At 50.4% G+C, this 24,758-nt stretch overlaps 2 protein-coding genes across 2 annotated transcripts; one reads left to right on the forward strand and one right to left on the reverse strand.

The window, feature by feature from the left end:
• Positions 1-718: 718 nt before the first annotated feature.
• On the forward strand, positions 719-3,124 carry KDF1 (keratinocyte differentiation factor 1). The gene is made up of 3 exons (XM_032417822.1): positions 719-1,754; positions 2,242-2,316; positions 2,888-3,124. The coding sequence occupies exons 1-3, from the start codon at positions 719-721 to the stop codon at positions 2,968-2,970; spliced, it is 1,194 nt and encodes a 397-aa protein (XP_032273713.1). The 3' UTR covers positions 2,971-3,124.
• A 1,509-nt stretch (positions 3,125-4,633) lies between these two features.
• NUDC (nuclear distribution C, dynein complex regulator) lies at positions 4,634-18,902 on the reverse strand. The gene is made up of 9 exons (XM_032390429.1): positions 18,701-18,902; positions 15,216-15,293; positions 7,950-8,153; positions 7,795-7,860; positions 6,857-6,979; positions 6,586-6,780; positions 5,671-5,754; positions 5,458-5,576; positions 4,634-5,057 (listed from the first exon to the last, which is right to left on the reverse strand). Exons 1-9 carry the CDS (start codon positions 18,779-18,781, stop codon positions 5,006-5,008), a joined length of 1,002 nt encoding a protein of 333 aa, XP_032246320.1. The 5' UTR covers positions 18,782-18,902; the 3' UTR covers positions 4,634-5,005.
• Between the last annotated feature and the right edge of the window lie 5,856 nt (positions 18,903-24,758).

Genomic DNA, 24,758 nt, shown 5'->3' on the forward strand with positions numbered 1-24,758 from the left:
GGTGTGAAGTCCCAGGACATTTAAAAAAATTTTTTTTAATTTTTATTTAAATTCAATTAATTAACATAGAATGTATTATTAGTTTCAGAGGTAGAGGTGAGTGATTCATCAGTCTTATATAATACCCAGGACTTTTTTTTTTTTAAAGGTTTATTTATTGTTTATTTATTAGGGCGCCTGGGTGGCTCAGTCGTTAAGCGTCTGCCTTCGGCTCAGGTCATGATCCCAGGGTCCTGGGATCGAGTCCCACATCGGGCTCCCTGCTCGGCGGGAGGCCTGCTTCTCCCTCTCCCACTCCCCCTGCTTGTGTTCCTGCTCTCGCTACCTCTCTCTCTGTCAAATAAATAAATAAAATCTTTAAAAAAAAAAAAAAAAAGGTTTATTTATTTATTTGAGAGGGAGGGGCAGAGGGAGAGGGAGAGAGAGAATCCCAAGCTGACTGTGCACTGAGCATGGAGCCCAACGCGGGGCTTGATCCCAGGACCCTGAGATCATGACCTGAGCCGAAATCAAGAGTCAGACACTTGACTGACTGAGCCGCCCAGGCGCCCTGTCCCGGGAAGTTTTGACATGTAGGTTAGACCAGAGACAGAATTTCTTCTTTGGGGAGGGAGGGACACTAGGTGAGGGTTCATGGGCATAACTGCACCCTTGAACCTGACTCCTTCCTGGCCTCTCCTCTATAGGTGCCTGGCTGCAACAAATCATGCAATGAGCCATGCCCCGCCCTGGACACCCCCGCCCATCATCTGGGCCCCCACGCTTGGGACCCTGGGAGCGGCCAACAGAACTATGCCTGGAGACTTTTGATGAGCCATCCCAACCCCCACCAAGCCGCCGCACCCGCAGGCCAGACCCCAAGGACCCTGGCCACCATGGGCCCGAGAGCCTTACCTTCATCTCTGGCTCTGCTGAGTCTGCTGCCGAGCCCCCAGCCTGTTGCCTGCTCTGGCGACCCTGGGTGTGGGACTGGTGCCGGGCTGCCTTCTGCTTCCGCCGCTGCCGGAGTTGCCTCCAGCGTTGTGGGGCTTGCATGCGGGGCTGCAGCCCCTGCTTGTCTGCTGGGGACTCCCCTGAGGGGGCTGCTGAAGCCAACTGGGCCAAAGAACACAACGGAGTGCCCCCCAGCCCCGACCGTGCACCTCCCAGCCGGCGGGATGGCCAACGGCTCAAGTCAACCATGGGTAGCAGTTTCAGCTACCCTGACGTCAAGCTCAAAGGCATCCCTGTGTATCCCTACCGCAGCGCCACCTCCCCAGCCCCTGATGCGGACTCCTGCTACAAGGAGCCACTGGCTGAACCCCCACCCATGCGGCACAGCCTGCCCAGCACCCTTGCCAGCAGCCCCCGTGGCTCCGAAGAATACTACTCCTTCCATGAGTCGGACCTGGACCTGCCCGAGATAGGAAGCGGCTCCATGTCCAGCCGAGAGATTGATGTGCTCATCTTCAAGAAGCTGACAGAGCTGTTCAGCGTACACCAGATTGACGAGCTGGCCAAGTGCACATCAGACACTGTGTTCCTGGAGAAGACCAGTAAGATCTCGGACCTTATCAGCAGCATCACCCAGGACTACCACCTGGATGAGCAGGATGCTGAGGGCCGCCTGGTTCGCGGCATCATTCGCATCAGTACCCGCAAGAGCCGAGCCCGCCCGCAGACCGCAGAGGGGCGCTCCACGCGGGGTGCGGCCCCTGCTGCTGCCCCTGACAGTGGCCACGAGACCATGGTGGGCTCAGGGCTCAGCCAGGATGGTAGGTGGGGTTCCACATGGCTGAAGGGCAGAGTGAAGGAGGCTCTGGCCAAGGGAGGGCTGCACCGGGTCTGTGGCCACTGTGGGTCCACCCCTCAGCCAGTCCCTGCTCTCCTTTGTCCTTTTCCTCCCTGTTCTCGACTCCTCTGTGTCCGCTAAGAGGACCCTCTGTCCCCCGCTACCACCTGCCAGAGCTTGCAGGCCTAGCCTGGTTAATATAACGAAATCCCATATGAATCTGGACCTCGGCCCTGGCCTAACCAAATCCTCCACCCAGCCACCACTGCACAGACACACACACACAAACGCACACAGGCACGCACGCACACGCATGCGCACACGCAAGTTGTCTGTGACTTTGTTTTAAACATTGTTTCTCAAGCCTGGCCCAGGTAGGTGACCCCTCCCTCATCAGGCTGGGAGCTGAAGGGGGGGTAGGGTTAAAAGGATGTGATAATGACCACTGCCCCCTCCTGTTCCCTCCCTAGAACTCACAGTGCAGATCTCCCAGGAGACCACTGCAGATGCCATCGCCAGGAAGCTGAGGCCTTATGGAGCCCCAGGTTTGGTCCTGACCTGATGAGTACAGAGAGAGGGGACCGCCCTCATCCCTGCCGCGCCCCCCCCCCCAACGCCATGCCCCTCTCCCAGCTTCCTCTGGGGTGGGTGGGGCTGGGGTCAGAAAGGGACCAGAAGCCTGAGCAGCCACAGACCCCATCCTAATCCTGCAAGCTGGCTTAAAGGGTTCACTTAGGAGACATTCAGGGAGCTGCCCCTGAACCAGCAGGGGGCAGGTGCTCCGAAGTTGCATCTAAGCCCCCCGCGTCACTGGGGAGGACAGTGAAGGGTGGAGGCCATCCACTAGTGCTGAAAAGGCACCCCGTGTGCATTCTGCTGCCTTCTTGGTCTTCCTAAGCTCCCAGGAGTGGGGTCACTACCCTTTAACAGACAGCAAGCCTGGGGCTCAGAGAGGTCAAGAAGCTAAGTGGGTCACCCAGCCAGGATCAGACTGAGATCAGACTGACCCAGGCTTGAGCCCCACTCTGCTCGTTCTCAGCAGGCTTCTCCCTGCCCACGGTCCCTGGATGAGCTCCTTCCCCTCTCTGAGCCTGTTTCCTCTTCCCTCCCCCTCAGGATACCCAGCCAGCCACGATTCATCCTTCCAGGGCACAGACACAGACTCGTCGGGAGCGCCGCTGCTCCAGGTGTACTGCTAACCCCGACCGGCCCAGTACAGCCCACAGCTGAAGAGGGGAAGCAGGACCCCCTTTGGAGGAGGCTGGGCCACGCTGGCTCCTCCCACCTCGGCTGACTGGTTCCTGGACCATGTGCATTTCACTGGGCCATGGTGCCCGCGTCACCCTGGATCCCTTGCTGGCCTGACCCCTGCCTGGGCCTGTTCCTTCCCGCCCGCGATCTTCAGGCAGCCTGGATCATGGAAAGCAAAGACTTAGGAGTTACCTTCTGGGATTGAATCCCGGCTCTACCCCCATAAAATACACCCCATAACCAGTCATGCAAACTCCTCCCTACAGGATGAGGGTGGGGGCAGAGGGTGACAGCTCAGAGCAGCTTATCTTAAATGGATTGGGTTGGGGGGGCAGGCAGGGCCTCTGTCTTGAATTCTGTGGGCAGTGCCCACTCCACCTTATGTTCTGTTGGTTCTTGGCTGATGTCCTATATCCTAACATGACCATAGTTGCAAGTACAAAGATAGATGACTGCCTGGTCATCTCGGCTGTGATACTGCCCTTTCTGTCCAATCTGCTTGACCGATACACAGAGCAGGAGACAGGATAGAGCACCCAGCCTGCCTTAGTGTTGTGGGGTCAAAGTCAGAAGGCTAAAATGAGAGCAAGAATGTCCACCTCTCAGGTTTGCTGTTGAGTTCCAGAGAGCCAGTTTCTGTAGTTTCTGTACCTGAGAAAGGTCTGACAAGTGGTTTCTGTCATTGCTGAGAGGTTCGAGGCAGGCCTACCCAGACTCCTCCTGCTGCCCCAGTTCACCGCCTGCAGGCTGGCCTGCTTCTGGCCATCCCTGCAGTTTCCCCAAGTCCTTAAGCATGGGTCAGCCCCCACCCAGCCTCAGACTTGAGGCTCCCTCCACCTCTCCCTGGTTCTGACAGAGCACTGTGGTCTATGGGACCTTCCTGACCTTCCCAACAACCCTGGAGTGGGGTCATTCTTTCATGGACTAGGAGGCTGGGGGCTCAGAGGGGTCAAGGAGCTTGTCACACAGCTAGTAACTGGCTCTGGACCTAGAAGCTGGCCTCTTGGCAGTTCTGCCCCAAAGCTGGCAGGCTCACCTGCTTGGGGCAGAAGCAGGGTCCCCTTGTTTGGACACAAGCCCAACTGGGTTCAGAAAGATCCTACTTAGCTACTCCTCACACACAGGAGTGTCTCATTAGTCCTCTCTCAGCAGTGAGGACAGAGCAGGCCCACCAGCCCACTCTTGACTAAACAAATTAGGTGTCCAGGATCCCCACGCCCTCACCTATAAGCCCCCACACCTCACCTTTTTATTGTCCCCACAGGCCCTTTTGGCAAGTGACAACCAGACAAACTGTACTCATCCATCTCCCTATCGGACACACAGTACGGTCCCCTTGGGGGCTGTGACCACAAGGCCCAGTACCAGTGACAAAACCGGCCCCTTCCCTTCAGCTCTGCTATCTCACCCACATCAAAGCCTCGCCAAGACTGAGAATGTCCACGGTGAGAAACTGTCTTAGAGATGAAAACGGAATCAAGTCCAGCTGGTCTTAAATTCTGCTGAGTCATGGGCCCCTTTAAGAATCTGACATATATTCTGGTCCCTGTAACCAGAAAAACTCACCTTTGCTCAGTCACACACAGACTAAAAACCTTGTTTTAATTCTCCCTTTAAGTAATGAAAAACAGCTTTACACTGAAAAACAGTGTAAGAACTCGCTCTGGGTCACATGACAGAATCTGGGCTAGAAGCCAAGCCTCCAGCAGCAGTAAGAGAGGCCTGTCCCCCAGGGAAAGGCCAGAAGGAAGAGAAGACACAGGTGGAGTAAATAGTTTTAATGTGTAACAGTAGGCCAACCGGGAAGATGAGACACCCCCCACAGGCCCCAGCCCTTCTGCCATGATGCCCTGGGACCAGTGTGCCTGAGCCAGTCCCGTGCCTGCCCCAGCCCTGAGGCCCCCAAGTCCCAGGGGAGGGTAGGAAAAGAAGGTGGGTGGCTGGGGGCTCAGCCCCAAGAGTTCAGGGAGGCAAACACAGGGCCTAGTTGAATTTGGCCTTGGAAAAATCCATCTCAGGATGCTGATCCATGAACCTGGGGAGGGAAAGTAGGAAGAAGGTAAAACAGGCCGTCCCCTTCCGCAAAGTTAGCCCCTTTCTCCCAGCCCCCCAACATCAGGTCTAATTTGTTTAGAACCCTGAGCAACTTGGAGCCAGGCCAGGCAGTGGTAGGGCCTCAGGGTCTTCCTATAGGAGGCAATGACTGCTTGTGTTATCCCTTCCTACCCCGAAGTGCCTTTGCCCTCAAGATGACCTTGGAAAGTGATTAAGGTAGGCAAGCTGAGGCTATAAATCCATAAACTTGGCTGGCTCATCCCGGAAGGGGCAAGGCAGCTCCTGTGTCCTCAGTGACCCACTCACTGCTGTCACCCAGGTCCAGGCCCAACACCCACCTTCCCCAACCCCCCCCACCCCCCAATCTCTGCATTACTCACTTCTTCAGAATCTCCTGCTTTTTCTGCTCATCCGAGGTGGGCAGCCCCATGGACTTCTGCCTCTGGTCGTACATCATCTTTTCCACCATGCTGCGGGTCTCACTGTCCAGGTCTGACAGCTAAGGGCAGGCGGTAACGAGGACAGGTGAACTCTGGAGCCACCTACGCCCTCATCTCCCAGCTGAAGGCCCCGTACAACCAACCAGGGCTCACCTTGGAGTTCTCAGGGTTGATCTTCTTGGTATTGATTTCAGGGTCACCGGACACCAAGCGGCTCCACCACTCCATCTTGTTGATCTGTGAGGAGGGGAACCACCGGGGGCTGGGAAGTAGCTCCCTCTGTGCCCTAGGATCCACCCCTCACCCTTTCCAGAACCCAACTCACTCCCATCCACATCCTGTGCGGGGACCTAGGGTGCAGATGGGCAAGGCCTCTGCCCTCCCAGTGACTGGGGAAAACGGATGAGACCGTTACAAATCAGCATCATCGGGGCAAAATAAAACACAGAGGGAGCTATTCATCCAGGGTGGAAGTTAAGAGTGGCACCTGGGCTGGGCCTGAGGGACACACAGTACACCTGATGAAAAAGCAAGACAGGGATTTCAGCTGGGAGGAGGAGCAAGTACAAGGGCAGAGGTGAGGGAGAGGCAGGTAGGCTAGGACAGGCCTTAGGTGCCAGGGGAAGCCTTCCTTGGACCCATGGCACTTAAGAGAGACACTTCTTTACATTACATGCATTGCCCTGTCTCTCTGAGGGAATGAGCGGAGGCTTTCTGAGGGCAACTCTCTACATTTTGTCCATTGCCTTCTCACCAGCACTTAGAACACCCTCTGGCACGTAGTAGGTATCCCCGTATCTGCTGAACTGAAAGCATGTACAAACCACAGGAAGATGCTTCAGTACCAAAGACCTTCCATCTTAATTCCATCCCTACCTAGAAGGAGGAGCCTGGCAAATCTCTTAAGTTGCCCTTTTCCTGACTCTAAAATGGGACAGATCTACATTAAAAATCTGGTGCAGATTAAGCACGTCCGCTAGACCCCCGGCAATGGTCCCCGAGTGAATGAGCAGACACCTCCCTCCTTTCTCCATCAAGACGCAGGCCAGAAGGCCGCGGTGCTCACACCTTCTCCAGATGCACCGTCACCACCTTGCCGTCCTCGATGAGCCACGAGCTCTCCTCCACCTTCACCTCGTTGTAGAGCTCCCCGTCAATGACTGCCGGTTGCCCCTTGAGCCCCACCCGGAGGTGCCGCCGATGGATGTCCACCACCACATCCTTCCCCTTCAGCCGGAAGTTCACATGGAAGGGCAATGCCAGCTGCATGGGGCAGGAGAAGTCAGAGGGAGCCCCAGGCTGGCTCCCTAACCTCCTAACCCTAGCCCCAGCCACTTACGTCCAGCTCTGACAAGGTCTGGGTCCAGCGGTAATTGGGCAAGTCGGCCCCGTTGCCAAGGTTGGGCTTCAGTTTCCCTTTGTCTTTCTCGTCCTCCTCCTCCTCCTCGTCCTCCTCAGCCTCCTGCTCACAGTTGGGGTGCTCAGCTACTTACCTGACAGGCACAGACTGCACCCCACTGAGCCGGGCCCAGGGCTGGCACTGGGCATACAGCCGCAAGATGAAACAGACCCAGTCCCTGCCTGCTCCATGGCCCCCTGGGAGCCACAGGTTAAAAAAATGGTTCTGATCTCTGCCTGAGAGGAGCAGCATACCATGTGACAAAGGACACAGCTGGGGAACAGTGACAGTTAGAGATGGACCCACAGAACCTAGCTGGGGATCCAAGCCAAGGGACTTGGAAAGAAAGTCCAGCACAGAACAGAAGGTCACAAGGTAGCCATGCGCATGGTTGTTCTAAAATAAAACCAGACTGCCCAACGATCAATTTTCTTCTTCTGTGTCTGTAGGGCTGAGACCCCTAGTGTCAGACCAGAAACTCTGGAAAGCCAAACGAATGTCCCAAGGATTGTTTGGGAAGCTGGATTTGAGTCAGAGGGAGGAGCCCTGAGGGGCACATCCCCCAGATGTGTCAGAGTAGCCCAACACACAGGGCCAGGCTGGGCCCATAGACCCTGGCCCACCTGAATGACACCTGGCCAGGCACTGCCCTCTCTGGCTCTTGGGCTTTCCTACCAAGGCTTTAAGGCCAGCGGGTTGTTTTTTTAAAACCTGGTCCTCTGGTCCGATGTCTATGAGTGGGATCTTGAACTTTGGGGAGGATCCCACAGCTGAGGGAGAGGGCAGAGGGGGAGGCACTCTAGAGAAAGACAAAGGCCAGAAGGTCCCTGGAAGTTCTCAAGCCCTGACTAGTCTCAGGCACCGCCAGTCCATCTCACCTGCTTCCCCGGTGAGCCAAGGCTGCCATTCTTGAGCTGGGCCTCATGATTCTCTGCATCTTTTTTCTGTGGCAAAGGGCACAGCAGTTGGCAAGAGCATCCTCGCTGCCAGTGCCAACAGGGATGGGGATTGGGGTGGGGGAGCCCGCTCTTACCTGGTCAATCTCCAGCTGCAGCCTCTCTGCCTCCTCATCAGTCAGCTCCTTGATCTGGGGCCCAGAGGTCTCGGACTTGGCCTCCTCGGCCAGCCTGGCTGTCCGCTCTGCCCTCTCCCGCCGCTCAGTCTCCTGCCGAGCTCTCTTCTCCCGCCGGGCCTTCTGTGCCAGCTGGTTATGGTGGTTGAAGGTCTGTGTGATGAGCTGGGGAAGGGAGAGAAGGCGATAAGGCACTGGGGCGGTGGCCAGTGTCCCAAGGCTTGGAGTCCAGTCCACCTCTATGTGCTGGGTGCCTGGGCACGGCACTGTGCTCAGAACCTCAGGTCCTCATCTATAAAACGGGGATCACGCTGTACACAGCAATCGCAGAGCTATAATGAGAACACCTGCAAAGTACCTAGTGGGATAAACAGTGGCTATTTAAAACAACAGTCGAGGGGCGCCAGGGTGGCTCAGTTGGTTAAGCATCTGCCTTCGGCTCAGGTCATGATCCCGGGGTCCTGGGATCGAGCCCCGCATCGGGCTCCCTGCTCGGCAGGAGGCCTGCTTCTCCCTCTCCCTCTGCCTGCTGTTCCCCCTGCTTGTGCGCTCGCTCGTGCTCTCTCTAATAAATAATAAATAAAATTGTTAAAAAAAAGGGGGGGGGCGCCTGGGTGGCTCAGTCGTTAAGCGTCTGCCTTTGGCTCAGGTCGTGATCCCAGGGTCCTGGGATCGAGCCTCACATCGGGCTCCCTGCTCGGCAGGAAGCCTGCTTCTCCCTCTCCCACTCCCCCTGCTTGTGTTCCTTCTCTCGCGCTCTGTCAAATAAATAAATAAAATCTTAAGAGAAAAAAAAAAAGTCTAGTGACTAAAAACACAGACAGTGAAGCCGGACAAGCTGAGTTCTCACCCAGGCTATCACACACTAGCTACTGTATTTTTGGCAAAGGACTTAACCTGTAAGAGCTTCAGATTGCTCACCTGTGAGGATGAATCTCTATACCTCACAGGGTTGTTGTGCTCAGAGTCCTTCCCTACAGAGCAGAACTGTTAGAAGCCGAACGCCAGCCTCCAGCCAAGAGGCCTCCCCTGAGCTCGCAGGCCTGCACTGCCCAGCTCCTGACTGATCTCTTCCCCACGCGTACCCGTCTCCAGGACAGCAGACCCAGCCGTGCCGCCCTCAGCACCACGCCCGGAACTGCCAGATTAGCAGGGAGCCGGAGAGAGCTTTCTTGAGGGAAGAGGCTAGACTCCGCTCCTCAGCCTGCAAGCTATCAATGTCAAGTCCCTCCTCTTCCACTGGGCCTCCCTAGGACACTTCCAACCCACATCCTGCTGGCTGGCCTCCCTGCTGCCCAGCGGCTACCACAAGACTGCTGCCACTGTCACTATCTGACTGTGTGGCCTTGGACAAGGGAACGACTCTGACACCTTGTAAGCCCTATTTTCTCACCTGTCACAAGGATCGAACACAACAGACACTTACACAAATCACAGCCACATACAAAGTGTTGGCTTCCCAATACCCCTTGCCTGACGTAGGCTAACCCAGTGTCAGCTGGTTAGTGGTGGGGACAAGCACATTCTCCGCTATAAAAACAATGGGAGAGATGGCTCACCTGTTTATACCAGTAGGTCTCCGAATGTGGTTCCCCACACCTACAGCACCAGCATCACCCAGAATTTACTAGGAACACTAAACTTCGACCCCACTCCAGACCTACTGAATCAGACATTCTGGGGTGGGGCTCAGCAGCCTGTTTTTTTTTTTTTTTTTAAGATTTGAGAGAGCGCACGTGAGCACATGTGAGTGCGGCGGGAGGGGAGAGATGGACAGAGAGGGAATCCTGAAGCAGACTCCCCGCTGAGCACGGAACCCGATGCAGGGCTCCATCCTAGGACCCTGAGATCCTGACCTGAGCCGAAATCAAGAGTCGGCCAGGCCGCCTACTGACTGAGCCACCAAGGGGCCCCAGCAGTCTGTATTTTTAACAAGCCCTCCTGCCCAATTCTCAAGAAGACCAGAGAGTCACACCTAGATTGGAGTTCCCAGACTACTCCTTCTACCTGTGTGACCCTGAGGTCATCACTCTGTGCTCCTATTTCATTATTTTCAAAAGCAATCTTGCATAAGCTGTTCTTTGCCTAGAATGTCCTTGTCCCTACCCCCAGGTCACCCAGCAATCTCCTGCTCATCCTCTAGAACCAGCTCCAGTGTCTCTGGAGCTTCACCTCTTTACCTTCAGTAGGCCCAGGAACACATCCAACTCAGGAAACCCAACCGTGTCAGCCCACACACCTGGAAGAGACCTTGCAGGGCACTCAGCACATGATCAGTGGTCAATTTACCATCTTCCAAACATCTCTGAGCCAGAGCAGGAGGGAGGGAAGGGTCTGTAAGAGCTGAGAGGCTTACGTGGGGCTCAGGGTCACCAAAGTCACCCATGGGCTCCTGGAACTAGGTTCTGGCAAATGTCCCATGGCTTCTCATTCATTTGATGCCAATTCCTCCTGCTACCTCGGAACTCCCAACCTCATGCCACACTGCGGTAGTTCCAGACTCTACAAGGCTAAAGGCACCAAAAGCATCCCCCAAACCAAATGGGTTAACAAAATGGGGTTTCAGTGAAAGAGAAGGGAGTCATCCGCAGGCCATTCTGCTGTCAATAGAATCAGTCATGAGACAATTACGCCAGCGGAGGCTGTTCCACCACAGGGCCTTGGTCCCAAATCCCTAATCGGGAAGACCTTGAACTCAAGCCATTTGCCAACCAGTGGCCAAGGGGAGGCGGGAGCAGGGCCCTCCCCTCTCCCAGCTCCAGTGAATCACGTTACATCCCATTTGTCCTGTTCCTTCCTAGCTCCTGGAGGTTAGGTGAGGGCAGAGCTGACCCACAGGCACGGTCAAGGCCGATCGCAGCAGCCTCTGACCCCTCCTCCCAATCTCCTCCTACCAGCTTCACCCAGGCCCAGTCCCAGGCAGAGACCCCTGGGGGTGTGTAGCCTACTCTGTGGCGCCAACCAGCAGGCTGTCACAGAGCCAAGCATGTCACTGGACACATCTTCGGGAACCACAGCTCAGCAGAGTGGGAAAGGGATGAGGACAGTTGCGCTAGTTCTAGAAGACAGGCCCCAGATTCTTAAGTGGGCATACCTGAACAGAGGCTTTCCCTGACCTAGGCTGGGTGATCGGGGAGTAAAGAGTGGTTCCCACCAGCCTGGCCAGGAGAGACACCGAGAGGTATTTAACCTGAACATGGCAGGTGCTTGGAAGGGTGGGTGTGTGTAACCCAACACATCTGAGACAGAAAACACGCTCCTGTTCTAGAACTTCATTTAAATGAAATCATTCAGTAAGTACTCGTAAGTGTGTGTCTTCCTTTAAAAGGCTGAACAAGGGCGCCTGGGTGGCTCAGTTGGTTAAGCGACTGCCTTCAGCTCAGGTCATGATCCTGGAGTCCTGGGATTGAGTCCCGCATTGGGCTCCCTGCTCAGCGGGGAGTCTGCTTCTCCCTCTGACCCTCCCCCCCTCATGCTCTCTCTCTCTCTCATTCTCTCTCTCTCTCTCTAATAAATAAATAAAAAAACTGAAAAATAAAAGGCTGAACAATATTCCATTAGATACATTTTAAGTATATATGAGACTCTTTACTCCTCCATCAGTGGGTGCTTGGACCACCTCCAGCTTTTGGCTCTGTGCACAGTGCTGCTGTGAACATGGGTGTACAAATCTCTCAAGAACCTGTTTTCAATTCTTTTGGGTATGTACCTAGAAGCGGGATTGCTGGACCATACAGTAGTTCTATTTTTAATTTTTTGAGGAAGTGCCATGCTGTTTCCCACAGCAGCTGCACCATTTTATATTCCCATCAACAATGCACAAATGTGCCAATTTCTCCGCACCCTCGCCAACACTTGGGAGTTTTCTGGTTTTTTATAGAAGCCATCCTAATGGGTGTGAGGTGGTATTTCAGCATGGTTTGATTTGTATTTCTCTGATTAGTGATTTTGAGCATCTTTTATAATAAAAAATTTTTAAAGAGCCACAATAATTCACTTTTATCAGAAATACCTGAAGAAAAAAAAAAAAAAAGAAATACCTGAAGATTACCCTTTTTGCCACATCCCTGTAAGCAATGGTTTTTGTGGGTCTTTTCTTTTTACACTTTCGTCAGTTTGGCAGGAAAAAAAGGACATCTCACTGTTTATTTCTCCTAGCTTTCCTAGATAACTAGTGAAGTTGGACATCTTTTCATATGCTCTTTGGATCTGCTCTTCTTGGAATTGCCTATTTTTCTGTTTATTATTTTCTTGTCAATTTACAAGTTCCTGCATATTAAATTAGTCATTAAATTTTCTGTCCTCTGCACTGAACACTTTTTCTAAATCTACTGTTTTCCAATTAACTTTATATGTCTCTTTTGCCAGACACACAGTTTTCAATGATTGAAGAGGCAAAAAGCTACCTTTTCTTTTATAGCTTCCAGGTTTCTAATCTTGCAAGGCCTCCCCCACACAAGATCATATGGTTTCCTAGCTTTCCTTACCAGACTCTTCTTGGTCTTCAATTTATTTTTACATATGAGTAAGACAGATGGTATACTTGTGGTTCTTTACAGATAAATAGCCAGTTGTAGGAACAATGACTTATTCAATCATCCTTTGCCTACAGAACTGAATTACTACATCAGGCGCGTACTGAATTCTCATGTGCTAGACTTTTTCTGGGTTCTCTGTTCTGCTTCACTGTTCCATTTGTCTCTTCCTATGTCAATAACACACTGATTTGATCATTATGGCTTTCCTCAAATCCACAATCCCTTATCCATAATTCCTAGCCCCAAAAGCTATAAAAATTATAAAACTGTTTTTGAACTTGTAAGTTTGTGGCATGAAGGTATTTATAGTCTTCATATCTCCCACTTGGTATGAATATTGATAGATATTTCTCTACAGAAATACTAATGCTTCATTACAGGATGCTGCTCCTAACTCACACAGCATACGTTACACACATTACTACGCTGTAACAAATTCCCATATGTATAGTATATGCACTGTATCACCTCCTAAAATCCAAAGAATTCAAAATCCCAAAACACATCTGCACCTAAGAGGTTCAAAAAAAGGACCACAGGGGCACGTGGGTGGCTCAGTCGCTTAAGCATCTGCCTTTGGCTCAGGTCATGATCCCAGGGTCCTAGGATTGAGCCTGCTTCTCCCTCTCCCTCTACCTGCCACTCCCCCTGCTTGTGCTCTCTCTCTCTCCCCCTGTCAAATAAATAAAATCTTAAAAAATAAAAAAAAAAAAGAACTTGGGGCACCTGGGTGGCTCAGTTGGTTGGGCGTCAACTCTTGATTTCAGCTCAGGTCATGATCTTGGGGTCATGGGATCAAGTCCCAAATCAGGTTCCCCACTCAGCAGGGAGTCTGCTTTTCTACCTCTTCCTCTCCCTCTGTCCCTCCCCTCATGAGCTCTCTCTCTCAAATAAATAAATCTTAAAAAAAAAAAAAACCAATGTTTTTTGTTTCCACCATGAATTTGTATTCTCAAACGTCAGCCACTTCATCTACGTGACCTCTTTTTATCCTCACAACAGCCCTATGAGATAAGGATTAAGACCCCTTTACAGGTAAGAAAAAATGAAGCTCAGAGAAAAAATGATTCACCCAATGCCACACAGTCGCTGGGGGGTGGGGGGGGTGGTGAAAGACCAGGGAATGGGATTCCAGCTCACATGTGCCTGACTCCAGAGCCCATGCTCCTAACCAGTGCACTTGAAAATGATGTATCTGGTGACCTGCACACAGTAGGCACTCAATATAAAAGTTACTGTGTTACAAATAGAGACCAGGTGGGAAGGCTGGACAGGTTTCTGCCTGCCCACAGGTCTGACCAACCTCCTGGGGAAGAGCTTTGTTTCTAAAGGTCAGTAAGTCCACATTCTTCCATTCTGCAGACATGTAGATTGAAAGAACCAGAGAACTAGTGGGAAATCAACCAGGCCACACAGCTGGTCCAAGATCCCAGGACCCTCCACTCCCAGGCTAGTGTGTCTATGACAGAGCAGCCTCAGATCATGGTGGGATGCATGCATGGGAGAGCATTCCAGCTTGGCAGACCCCTGAAGCCACAGAAAGCAGTTTGCAAAATGTCTCCTTGTTACTATGTCTCAAGTGAAAACAAGTATCAAGGTCCTAAAAATCACTGTTCAATGAGGTAACCTTTTCATGACTTAACCAATCTTCAAAAATACAATTACAACCTAAGGAATCAAAAGAAAGTTCAAGGTCTCAGAGCCTGTAGCACAAATACAATTCCCAAATCCGTGAATTTTGGGTCACAGCGTCTGGGAATACTGGGATTGGCTGGCTTTAAGTTTTTCTGTATTTGTTTTCTAAGCTCAATTTCTAACATTTCCCCACTCTCATCTCCAGCTAGGTAATCAGATAAAACCTCCTTGATGGAAAAGGAACCAAGAAGCGTGGTGTCAGGGGCAGAAGGCAGTTTTACAACAGACTCTGGTTCCCACCCTGGCTCTTCTACAACTTAGCTCAAGACTTTGGACAAAGTCTCACTGCCTGGGTAGCACAGTCAGTTAAGCATCTACTTTTGGTTTCGGCTCAAGTTGTGATCTCAGGGTTGTGAGATCGAGCCCAGTGTCGGGCTCCGTGCTCAGCTTGGAGTCTGCTTAAGACTCTCCCTCTGGGCGCCTGGGTGGCTCAGATGGTTAAGCGTCTGCCTTCGGCTCAGGTCATGATCCCAGGGATCAAGTCCTGGGATCAAGTCCCGCATCGGGCTCCCTGCTCCTTGGGAGCCTGCTTCTCCCTCTGCTTCTCTCTCTGTCTCTCATGAATAAATAAATAAAATCTTAAAAAAAAAAAAAAAGACTCTCCCTCTGCCCTTCCTCCCCAGCTCATGCATGTGCATGCGTGCACACCCACTCTCTCTCTCAAATAAATAAACAAATAAATCTTAAAAAAAAAAAACACCACCACCACCACTTTGGACAAAGTGTCAAACACTTTGAGCCAATTTCCTCATTTGCAAAATGGGAATAGTAACACCTGCCCTTCTCAAGCTGCTGAAGGATCACGGGAAACGGGTAGATAAAGCACCTGGCAAGGAGAGGGGCTTCAATACATGAAACAGTTTGCTTCCCTTCCCCAACTCTTTGCCCTTGGCATTTTACTTCTGCTGAAGGTTATCAGGCCAAAGGAAGATCAGGTGAGCCTTCCTTCTGAAGAAACAGGGGCTCCAAAGGGACAGCAGTCCCCAACACTCACCTTCTCTGCCATCCCCTCTTCTCCTCCAACAAAAAAGTCTGTTTTGCGTCGAAGGAAGCTGAAGAAAGTGTTCACAAGCTGAAAGACAGAAGGAGACTGAAGCTGTGGAGATGCCGCACTGGGAGCCCCTCAACTGCACAGAAATCAGATTCTAGTCCAGGAGGGAGCTTGAGACTGAACTGTTTCTTTTTTTTTATTATTGTTATGTTAATCCCCATACATTACATCATTAGTTTTAGATATAGTGTTCCATGATTCATTGTTTGTGCGTAACACCCAGTGCTCCATGCAGAACGTGCCCTCCTCAATACCCATCACCAGGCTAACCCATCCTCCTACCCCCCTCCCCTCTAGAACCCTCAGTTTGTTTTTCAGAGTCCATCATCTCTCATGGTTCTTCTCCCCCTCCGATTTCCCCCCCTTCATTCTTCCCCTCCTGCTACATTCTTCTTCTTCTTTTTTTCTTTAACATATATTGCATTATGTTTCAGAGGTACAGATCTGAGATTCAACAGTCTTGCACAATTCACAGCGCTTACCAGAGCACATACCCTCCCCAGTGTCCATCACCCAGTCACCCCATCCCTCCCACCCCACCCCCCACTCCAGCAACCCTCAGTTTGTTTCCTGAGATTAGGAATTCCTCATATCTTGGGCGCCTGGGTGGCTCAGTTGGTTAAGCGACTGCCTTCGGCTCAGGTCATGATCCTGGAGTCCCTGGATCGAGTCCCGCATCGGGCTCCCTGCTCGGCGGGGAGTCTGCTTCTCCCTCTGATCCTCCCCCATCTCATGCTCTCTCTCTCTGTCTCATTCTCTCTCTCAAATAAATAAATAAAATCTTTAAAAAAAAAAAGAATTCCTCATATCAGTGAGGTCATATGATACATGTCTTTCTTTCTCTGTTTGACTTATTTCGCTCAGCATAATACCCTCCAGTTCCATCCACGTCGTTGCAAATGGCAAGATCTCATTCCTTTTGATGGCTGCATAATATTCCATTGTATATATATACCACATCTTCTTTATCCATTCATCTGTTGATGGACATCTTGGCTTTTTCCACAGTTTGGCTATTGTGGACATTGCTGCTATAAACATCGGGGTGCACGTACCCTTTCGGGTCCCTACTTTTGTATCTTTGGGGTAAATACCCAGGAGTGCAATTGCTGGATCATATGGTAGCTCTATTTTCAACTTTTTGAGGAACCTCCATACTGTTTTCCAGAGTGGCTGCACCAGCTTGCATTCCCACCAACAGTGTAGGAGGGTTCCCCTTTCTCCGCATCCCCGCCAACATCTGTCATTTCCTGACCTGTTAATTTTAGCCATTCTGACTGGTGTGAGGTGGTATCTCATTGAGGTTTTGATTTGGATTTCCCTGATGCTGAGCGATATTGAACACTTTTTCATGTGTCTGTTGGCCATTTGGATGAGACTGGACTATTTCACCCTGAACCTCGCATCTGAGGAGACAGCCTCCCCCACAGGCCCTACCTCAGTCACTTCCACTAGGAAGCCTATCCTAACCTTATTTAGATTGCCTGAGAGGCAGATTTTTCATTTCTCCTCTAGATGTGTACATGCATTTCACATTCCTTGAGGCTCTCAAAACAGCCTAAGGATATAGAACACTCCTCTGCATCCAGGGCTTGAAATACCTAGGCCCAGCTTTCCTTCCAGATAGTAAAAAGTCCATCCAGACTGGCACTGGCTGAGTTACTAGGGCAGAGTCGAAAAGAGGGGAGCAAATGAAGCCACTTCAAAGGGTAAAATCAACTAACTGGCAGGTATACCAGAGTATCCAAGTGGTTAAGCACATGGGTTTGAGTATCAGACTGATATATATTAGCTGTCATCTTGGAGAAGTTTCTTAACTCTAAAACAGAAGTAGCAGCAAGACCTATTTCTAGGAACCTAGTGAGGATCAAATGAGATACCAGAGCTGAGGGCCTTAGCAGTGTCTGGCCCAGAGCAAGAGACCTCCTGCCAGAGTGAACTCCTCACACGTAGGTACCATGAACTATGGCTTATTCATCCCCAAAGCTTGGCACCAGATCTGGCTCAGTGTATATGCTCAGTAAAACTACTGAATGAAAAGATCTACTGGTGACCTAGAGTTAGCATATACAAGCCCTTTTATTTGCCCAAATGAGTGGTTTTAAGGCTGATGTTAGAACTTATCTTCATGGTTTGAGTTTCTACTTCTTGAGTTTCTACTAGATACTTTTTTGATTCACTCAAAAATGCACTCCCAAATCCAATTTGGGGTCAACAATTTAGGAGGATGGGGAAGGGAACCTTTACACACACGCAAATTAGTAACTCTCTTCCCACCTCAAAGGGCTTGGGAGTCCTTGGCCTCCACCGGTACCTGGGTAAAAAAATGGGAATGGAAAGCTCAAAGAAAACTTGTTCCCAGTGAGACAAGGAATCAGCAATGGACTGTGGAAAGCAGATGGGCCTAAGGAATCTGGTCCTAAGTCAGGAACCTGTTGGGTGATTTGGGGCAAGTTCCTTTGGTTTCTTTTCAGAATGAGAGTTCTGGAACTGATCTTGATAGGCTTTCCTACTTCTAACTTTCCATGTTTTGGGTCCAAAAAACCAACTCCAGAATCTATACCAGTTGGTCTGTGTTATTGCGTGGTCAGCATGCATGAATTATGCTTTTGAAAAGCTCTTTCTATGCTCCATCAGGGTAAGGACAGACTTCTGCTCACATCTACATACCCAGGACCCAGTCCGGTGAGTGTCTGGCACACATCACTCAACAAGTATTTGTTGAATGAACAAACCTGATTATTGAGAATTCCTTACTGTCCTTCAGGTCAAGACACTACTCTCCTCACTGCTCAGAAAATAAGGGACTCGTAACTCTGTCTCAAAGACAAAGGAACTGAGGCTTGCAGAGTGGAAAGGTCCCTTGTGGGCAGGTGGTGGAAACGAATTGTGAACCCAGGCTTCCTAGTCCCCATTCAAGGCCTGAAAGAACCACGTGCTAACATCACCACCACCCCAACCTCCACCACCGCCCCCCCCACACACACACACACATCCGTCAGCTCGGTCCAGGTCTTGGTAGATGCAAATCCCAAAGTCTGAGAGGGTTCATCGTAAGAACTGCTCTTCGCCGGCGGCCATCAGAGGGGCAAACGAGGCCGGAAGCATGTGTGAGACTGGGGGACCGGCTACGCCGGGAGCTGCGGGTTTTCCAGGGCCGCGTTCGGAGACGCAGGAGTTGCTAAGACAGGAACTAGTGAGCGGCGCCGGGGGCCCGGGACAGAAACGAATGGGGCCTGAAGTGCGGTGGGGAGGCCTGACCGGAAGCTGGGACACGGTGAGAATGCAGGGGGAATCCCAAGAACCCGCGAGGCCCGGGGGTGGATCTCGGCCCCCGAAAACAGGGAAGTGGAGTGAGCGTGGCTAGGGCCGCGCTGGTGGGCGAGCGCCGCAGGACCAGGCCAGGCCGACGCCGCGCGGGCCGTTACCTCCTGCACGCCGCCCTCGTGCTGCTGCGCCATGGCCAGCAACATGCCGTCGAACCGCTCCTCCTCCTGCTCTCCGCCCATCACGCCTGCCCCTAGCCACGCTCCGAGATCCGGGCTCCTCACTCGCGTCCCGCGCTCTCCCTGCTCCTTCGGGTAGTGTCCGGCCCAACGGCTCCAGTCGTCCGCCTACCGCAGCGGAGCCGGAAACACGCACGCGCTGCACCGCCCAGGCCCGTCTTCTCGCCCTCTCTTCCCGCCTCCCTCCCGGCCCGCGACCATTGACCGCGCGGCAAACAGCCCGCTTCACCGACCATTGGTCGACTCGCTGAGCCAATCGAGGAGCGCGTCCAGGAGGCGGTGGGCGGAGCCGAGGGTCCCGGAGTTTGGCGTGAGTTGCTATGGTCACCAGATGCTTTGGAGCCTTCCAGAAAACCCTGAGCTGCGATCTGGTGGGGTTGAAAGTTAAAAAGGGATAAATGGCGCCTCCGCCTCGACAGTGACTTACCATTTTATAGAACGGTGGAACTGAAAATGTCATTAGTTATCTCCTCCAATGCGTCCATGAGGCAATGGAGGCCCAGAAAGAAGGGGCTTGCCTAGAGGACAGCCTACCTCTGTCATCATCACAGAATCGCCAGGACCAGCTTCTTGGAATTACAAACTACAGTCGCGCGGGCCTCGGTCTTGGAAGTGCTCCGTGCTTGGTTTTAGTGTTCTTCTGATGCAGTCCTGAAAATCTTAATTTTTGAACAAGAGACAACACGTTTTGCACTGGGCTCTGCAAATTATGTAATGGTTGCTGTATTCGACCTTCACTCCTGTTAATGCGGGGGACATGTCCCAGCCATCTAAGACCAACCCCTCCACTTTTGCAGTGAATTTCATCATCATAGTCTTTTCAGGGATTCTACCCTTGTTATTTTCCTTTTTTTAAAATTTCCTGCATCAAAAATGTCTTTTTTCTGGATCATTCCCTTCAACTTACAAACATGCTCTAATGTCACTTATTTTTTTACTATTGTGTGACCCCCTTTTCTCTTTCTACCACCCCAATTTTCAGTTCTCATTTTCAGCAAAAGTTGAAAAGATTGCTATACTTGTCTCTTCCCTTGTTACCTTCCATCTTTCCTCAATTTATTCTACTTAGTTTTTTCTTAAAAGACTCTAGCCAAGGGTACAATGACCTTTTATTGCCAAAGTCCATGGACCACTATTATCTTCCTCAACTTCTCAACTGCATTTGACACAGTTTGCCCCTTCTTTTAGAAACACTTTTTTAGGGGGCGCCTGGGTGGCTCACTTGGTTAAGTGTCTGCCTTCAGCCCAGGTCATGATCCCAGGGTCCTGGGAGGAAGCCCCTGGGTCAGGCTCTCTGCTCAGCGGGGAGCCTGCTTCTCCCTCTCCCTCTGCCTGCTGCTCCCCCTGCTTGTGCTCTCTCACTCGCTGCCAAAAAATCTTAAGAAATAAACACCTTTTTTTCCCTTTAGGCTTCTGATACGGAATTGTGTTCCCCAAAATTCATATGTTGAAACCCCCAATGTGACATTTTGGAGTAAGGGCCATTTAAAGAGGAAATTAAGGTTGAATGAATTCATAAGGGTGGGTCCCTAATCCCATCTGAAAGCGTGTCCTTATAAGAAGAGGAAGAGATCCCCAGGAAATCGTGGGTACACAGAGGAAAGGCCATGGGTGGCAGCCTTCTGCAAGCCAAAGAGAGAGGCTGCAGGAGAAAGCAAACACCTTGATCTTGGACTTCCAGCCTCCTGAACTGAGAAAATATGTTTCTGTTGTTTAAGTCACACAGTCTGTCGTATTTTGTTATGGCAGCCCTAGCAAACTAATAGAGCTTCTGTGTCACACACTGACCTGCTTTTCTTCCCACTGCGCTAACACTCTTTCTCAGTGTCCTCTTCTACCTAGACTAGTAAATGCTGGCGGCTCTGTCCTTTGCTCTCTCCTCTTCCCTCTCTACGCTTTCTCCTTAGGTGATCTCATGGTATCTTGGGCCCAGACCTCGCTTGAGCTCCTGGTTCTTCTATCTCACTACCTCCTGGACAACTCCGCTTGATGACTGATAGGTATCTCAAAACTCACATGGCGGGGCGCTTGGGTGGCTCAGTCGGTTAAGCCGCTGCCTTCGGCCCAGGTCGTGATTCCAGGGTCCTGGGATCGAGTCCCACATCAGGCTCCCTGCTGAGTGGGGAGCCTGCTTCTCCCTCTCCCTCTACCTGCCGCTCCACCTGCTTGTACTCTCTCTCTTTAATAAAAATAAAAAATCTTTAAAAAAAAACAACTCACATGGCTTTGGGAAGATGAAAAAGTTATGGAGACTGATGGGGGTGATGGTTGCACAACAATGTGAAGGTACTTAATGCCACTGAACTGTATACTTAAAAATGGTTAAAATGGTAAATTTAATGTCATGTATATTTTACTACAATAAAAAAATTTATAACTTTATGAGACAATTTGAAATTTGAACTCTGACTAGATATGTGATTATATTGAAGAATTATTGTTTTAAAAAAACTAACATGGCCAACATCGATATTTTCCCCACACACACACAAATTAATTCCTCCCAAGGTCTTCCCCACTGAGTCAAATGGCCCCTTCCAGCACCAATTTGCCAAAGTCCAAAGCTCCACTCACCCACCCATTTGCACAAGCCAAAATCTAGTCTCATCTAATCCATTGGTGGTCTTGTCAGCTCATCTTCCAAAGTATATCCTCTGTCCATCCCCTTCTCACCTAGCCGTGTGAAGCAAGGAGCTGTTGTTACCCTAGTCCAAAACAGCATCATCTCTCGAATCCTAGCTTCTCCTTACCTCCTTTCTTGTCTCTTTCTGGTCCATCCTCCATCCAGCAGCCAGAGCAATTCTTCTAAAAGACAAGCCATATCTTGTTACTCTTTTGCTTAAAATTAGCCCTTATGGATTGCCATTGCATTCAGGATAAATTCCAAACTTCCAACTGTGGCTTCTGAGGAGTGACACCATCAAGGTGCTGCCCGCCTCTCCGGACACATTTTGTCCCATGCTTCCCTTCAGTCACCAGGCTCCCTCCTCGTTGGCTTCTTTCACTTCCTCAAATGCTCTGTCCTAGTTCTGAGGCCTTTGCCAGTCAACTCCTTTCTATCCATCAGGTCTCAACCGAAATGCCACTCTGTGAGGACTGTACGAAACCTGATATACAGATTAAGTCTCCACCTCCATGACTCTTGCTTTCAAAGTGCTTTGTGCTCATCCTCTGTAATTACTGACTACACTGAAACATACAATTAAGAAATTTTGGTTCATCTCCTCTCACTGAAATATAAATTTCATGAAAGATCGCACCTGTTTGATACATCTGAACATTCAGCTCAGAACCTCAAACATTGTAGAGCCTCAGTAAATATTTAGGGAATGAATAAGTGGTCTTTGCCTGGTACCACTGAATCTCATTATACAACTTATCAATAAATACTGCTAAAATTTATTGACTTAAGTACCCGGCACTGTACTGAACACTTGATAAACATTATTTGACTTAACATAATGCTCCTATGTTATTGTCCCCATTTGGGGGATGAGAAAACAGAGACAGAGAAGTGAAGTTATGTGCTCAAGGTGAAAGAGTAGAGCCAGGGTTCAAACCCACAAAGCCAGACTCCAGAGTCCACAGAGATTACCCACTGCACCACAGGGTTCTGCCTCCCTGAATTAGCACTCTGATTTTATAAATCATTCCCAGATGCTTGTTTGATATGACTCCTTCCCGGAAACCAAGACCTGATCTTGGACCCTGGTGAATTCATTGAGATAATAAATGTTGCCTGGGAAGGCTTCTTGGTGACCAGTCACCATCAACAGCAGGTAGGTGGGTGATCACACCACCATGTGTTAAGCACTCTATTAGGAGTGTGGGCTTGGTGACCTGGGAAGTCAGGAAGGGAGCAAATTAGTCTTCTGAAGAGGTGGAGAGGGAAAGACATGAAGCCTGTGCTAGAGAAATAACATTTGTTCTAAGACCATGAAAGGGGACTGGGAGCTGACTAGGGAGACAGGGTAAGGGAAAGGCATTCCAGGCAGGGGGAATAGCATGGGCAAAATCTTGCAGGCACAAAGATAGGTGATGTGCCCAGGGAATGAAAAGGTACCTAATGCTGCTTCTGATTCCCAGTTCTAGTCCTTAACCTAGGCCCTCTCTGTCCCAAGATCTGGTGGCTGCCCCCTCAATTAGCCTGAGGGCTTTGTACACAACAGGAGCAAACAGGTGTGCCCCGGCCACAGGATTGCAAAGCATTTTCACATACATTATCTTACGGGGTGCACTTTAACTTCACAGATGACACCCAGCCCAGTGCCTGACACATAGTAGGTGCTCAATAAGCCTCAGTCATTATAATTCTTGGGATGATGATGATTGTTGTTCCTGCTCGGGTAGGAACACTGTCATCCCCTCATCACTTGAGGATTAACTGAGATCACTGCAGTGAAAGTACTTTGTAAACCACAGAGTGCTGTACAGGGAGAGCATTGTCAGGAACTTTCCCTCCAGAAAGCCTTCCAAATTCAAGCTGCTCAGCCCAGCTGCCCCCTTCTAGCATCCCTGTGCATTGTTGACATCCTCTGTTGGAACTACTGAAAGCAGGACTGTCTCTTCCTCCTCAGAATGGGGACTTCTCAGGGCTGGCCTGTGTCTCCCCCACAGACTGAAGACTCCCCCTTGAATAGGGACTCCTGAAGGTTGACCTGTGTCTCTGCCTTCAGACTGAAGGCAGGGCCTGGGCGGAGGGCAACTGATGGGCCATCTCCGCCACAGAGGCCTCCCACCTCACTGAATGAATAGCCTCAGTCATGCCCCAGGCTGAGAGATCCTTGCTGGGGCTGTTCCTTGCCCTCCAGGACTCCACAACTGACACGTTGGCCTTCAGGCCACACACAGGGCTCAGGAAACACAGTTCTCCACGGTGCAAAAAAAACCCCAAAAAACCACAAGATGAAACCTGGGGTTCCAGCTTTACCATGACACCCCCATCCTCAGCCAAGAGATCTCCTCTCTTCTCTGGGTCTCCTCCTCCTCCCACTGCTTCCTCTAGAAAATGAGGGTGAGAGCAACAACAATAATAATGAGCACTGTCCTTCCTTTACAGAGCACTTGCTGGGTGCCAGGTTCTTTGTCTCTTGGTGTCCTGACAAACACCTAGGAAAGATGTTTTTAGGGGCAGATTTTCTGTGAAACTTCACATGGAACCTCCAAGGCCTTGGGAGAGGCCCAGCAATGTCTTCTTAGATAGATAGATAGATAGATAGATACAGATTTACTGTTATATGTTATATATAGTATATATATTCTTTTTAATTTGCAAAAATAAAATTTCAAAACTACAATTGCTAAGTCCACTCTTTCTTCCCACTCTATCCCACTTCCCAATATGAATGATTCCCAAGACACCTGGAAGTACGTGGGTGGTAGAGGAGAAAGGATATGTAAAGAGCAAGAAGCAAATGTGTGCAAAATTCTTTCATCACTAAGTTGTCTGTCATTTAATAGTGACACCAACTCAGAAAGGAAGTTCTCTCCTATAAGGAGTATGCAGCATTTGCAATTATAAATACTACATGCATATCTTTCTTTTTTGATAGTAATTACACAAAGTAGAATTTATCAAAATTCCTACTACATATCTCTAAGCACTACTACAAGTATCAGAAACATCTATGTGTGAAGTGGCATGCTTATATATCCCGGCTATCAAGAAAAAAACATGTTTTTATTACTAAAAAAGAAAAAAAGAAGAAAACATGTTGTTGTTTTTTTTAAGATTTATTTATTTATTTGAGAGAGAAAGAGCAGGTGTGAGCCGGGAGAAGGGCAGAGGGAGAGGGAGAGAGAGTCCACAAGCAGACTCCCCGCTGAGCGTGGAGCCTGACACGGGGCTCAATCCCAGGACCCTGAGATCGTGACCTGAGCCAAAACCAAGAGTCAGCCGCTTAACCGACTGAGCCACCAAGGCGCCCCTAAAACATATTTTTGATCAACCATGTAAGAGGAAAGACAGAATCATCTCTCC

Source organism: Phoca vitulina, unplaced genomic scaffold (assembly GCF_004348235.1).
Source record: "Phoca vitulina isolate PV1807 unplaced genomic scaffold, GSC_HSeal_1.0 scaffold2, whole genome shotgun sequence".
NCBI lineage: Eukaryota > Metazoa > Chordata > Mammalia > Carnivora > Phocidae > Phoca > Phoca vitulina.

Coding starts and splice junctions, on each gene's coding strand:
- KDF1 (XM_032417822.1), top strand. CDS start 719: ATGCCCCGCCCTGGACACCCCCGCCCATCATCTGGGCCCCCACGCTTG. Junction 1,755..2,241: donor CTCAGGGCTCAGCCAGGATG/GTAGGTGGGGTT, acceptor TTCCCTCCCTAG/AACTCACAGTGCAGATCTCC. Junction 2,317..2,887: donor GAGGCCTTATGGAGCCCCAG/GTTTGGTCCTGA, acceptor CCTCCCCCTCAG/GATACCCAGCCAGCCACGAT.
- NUDC (XM_032390429.1), bottom strand. CDS start 18,781: ATGGGCGGAGAGCAGGAGGAGGAGCGGTTCGACGGCATGTTGCTGGCC. Junction 5,755..6,585: donor TGACGGTGCATCTGGAGAAG/GTGTGAGCACCG, acceptor CCCTCCTCACAG/ATCAACAAGATGGAGTGGTG. Junction 5,058..5,457: donor AAGCAGGAGATTCTGAAGAA/GTGAGTAATGCA, acceptor TTCCCTCCCCAG/GTTCATGGATCAGCATCCTG.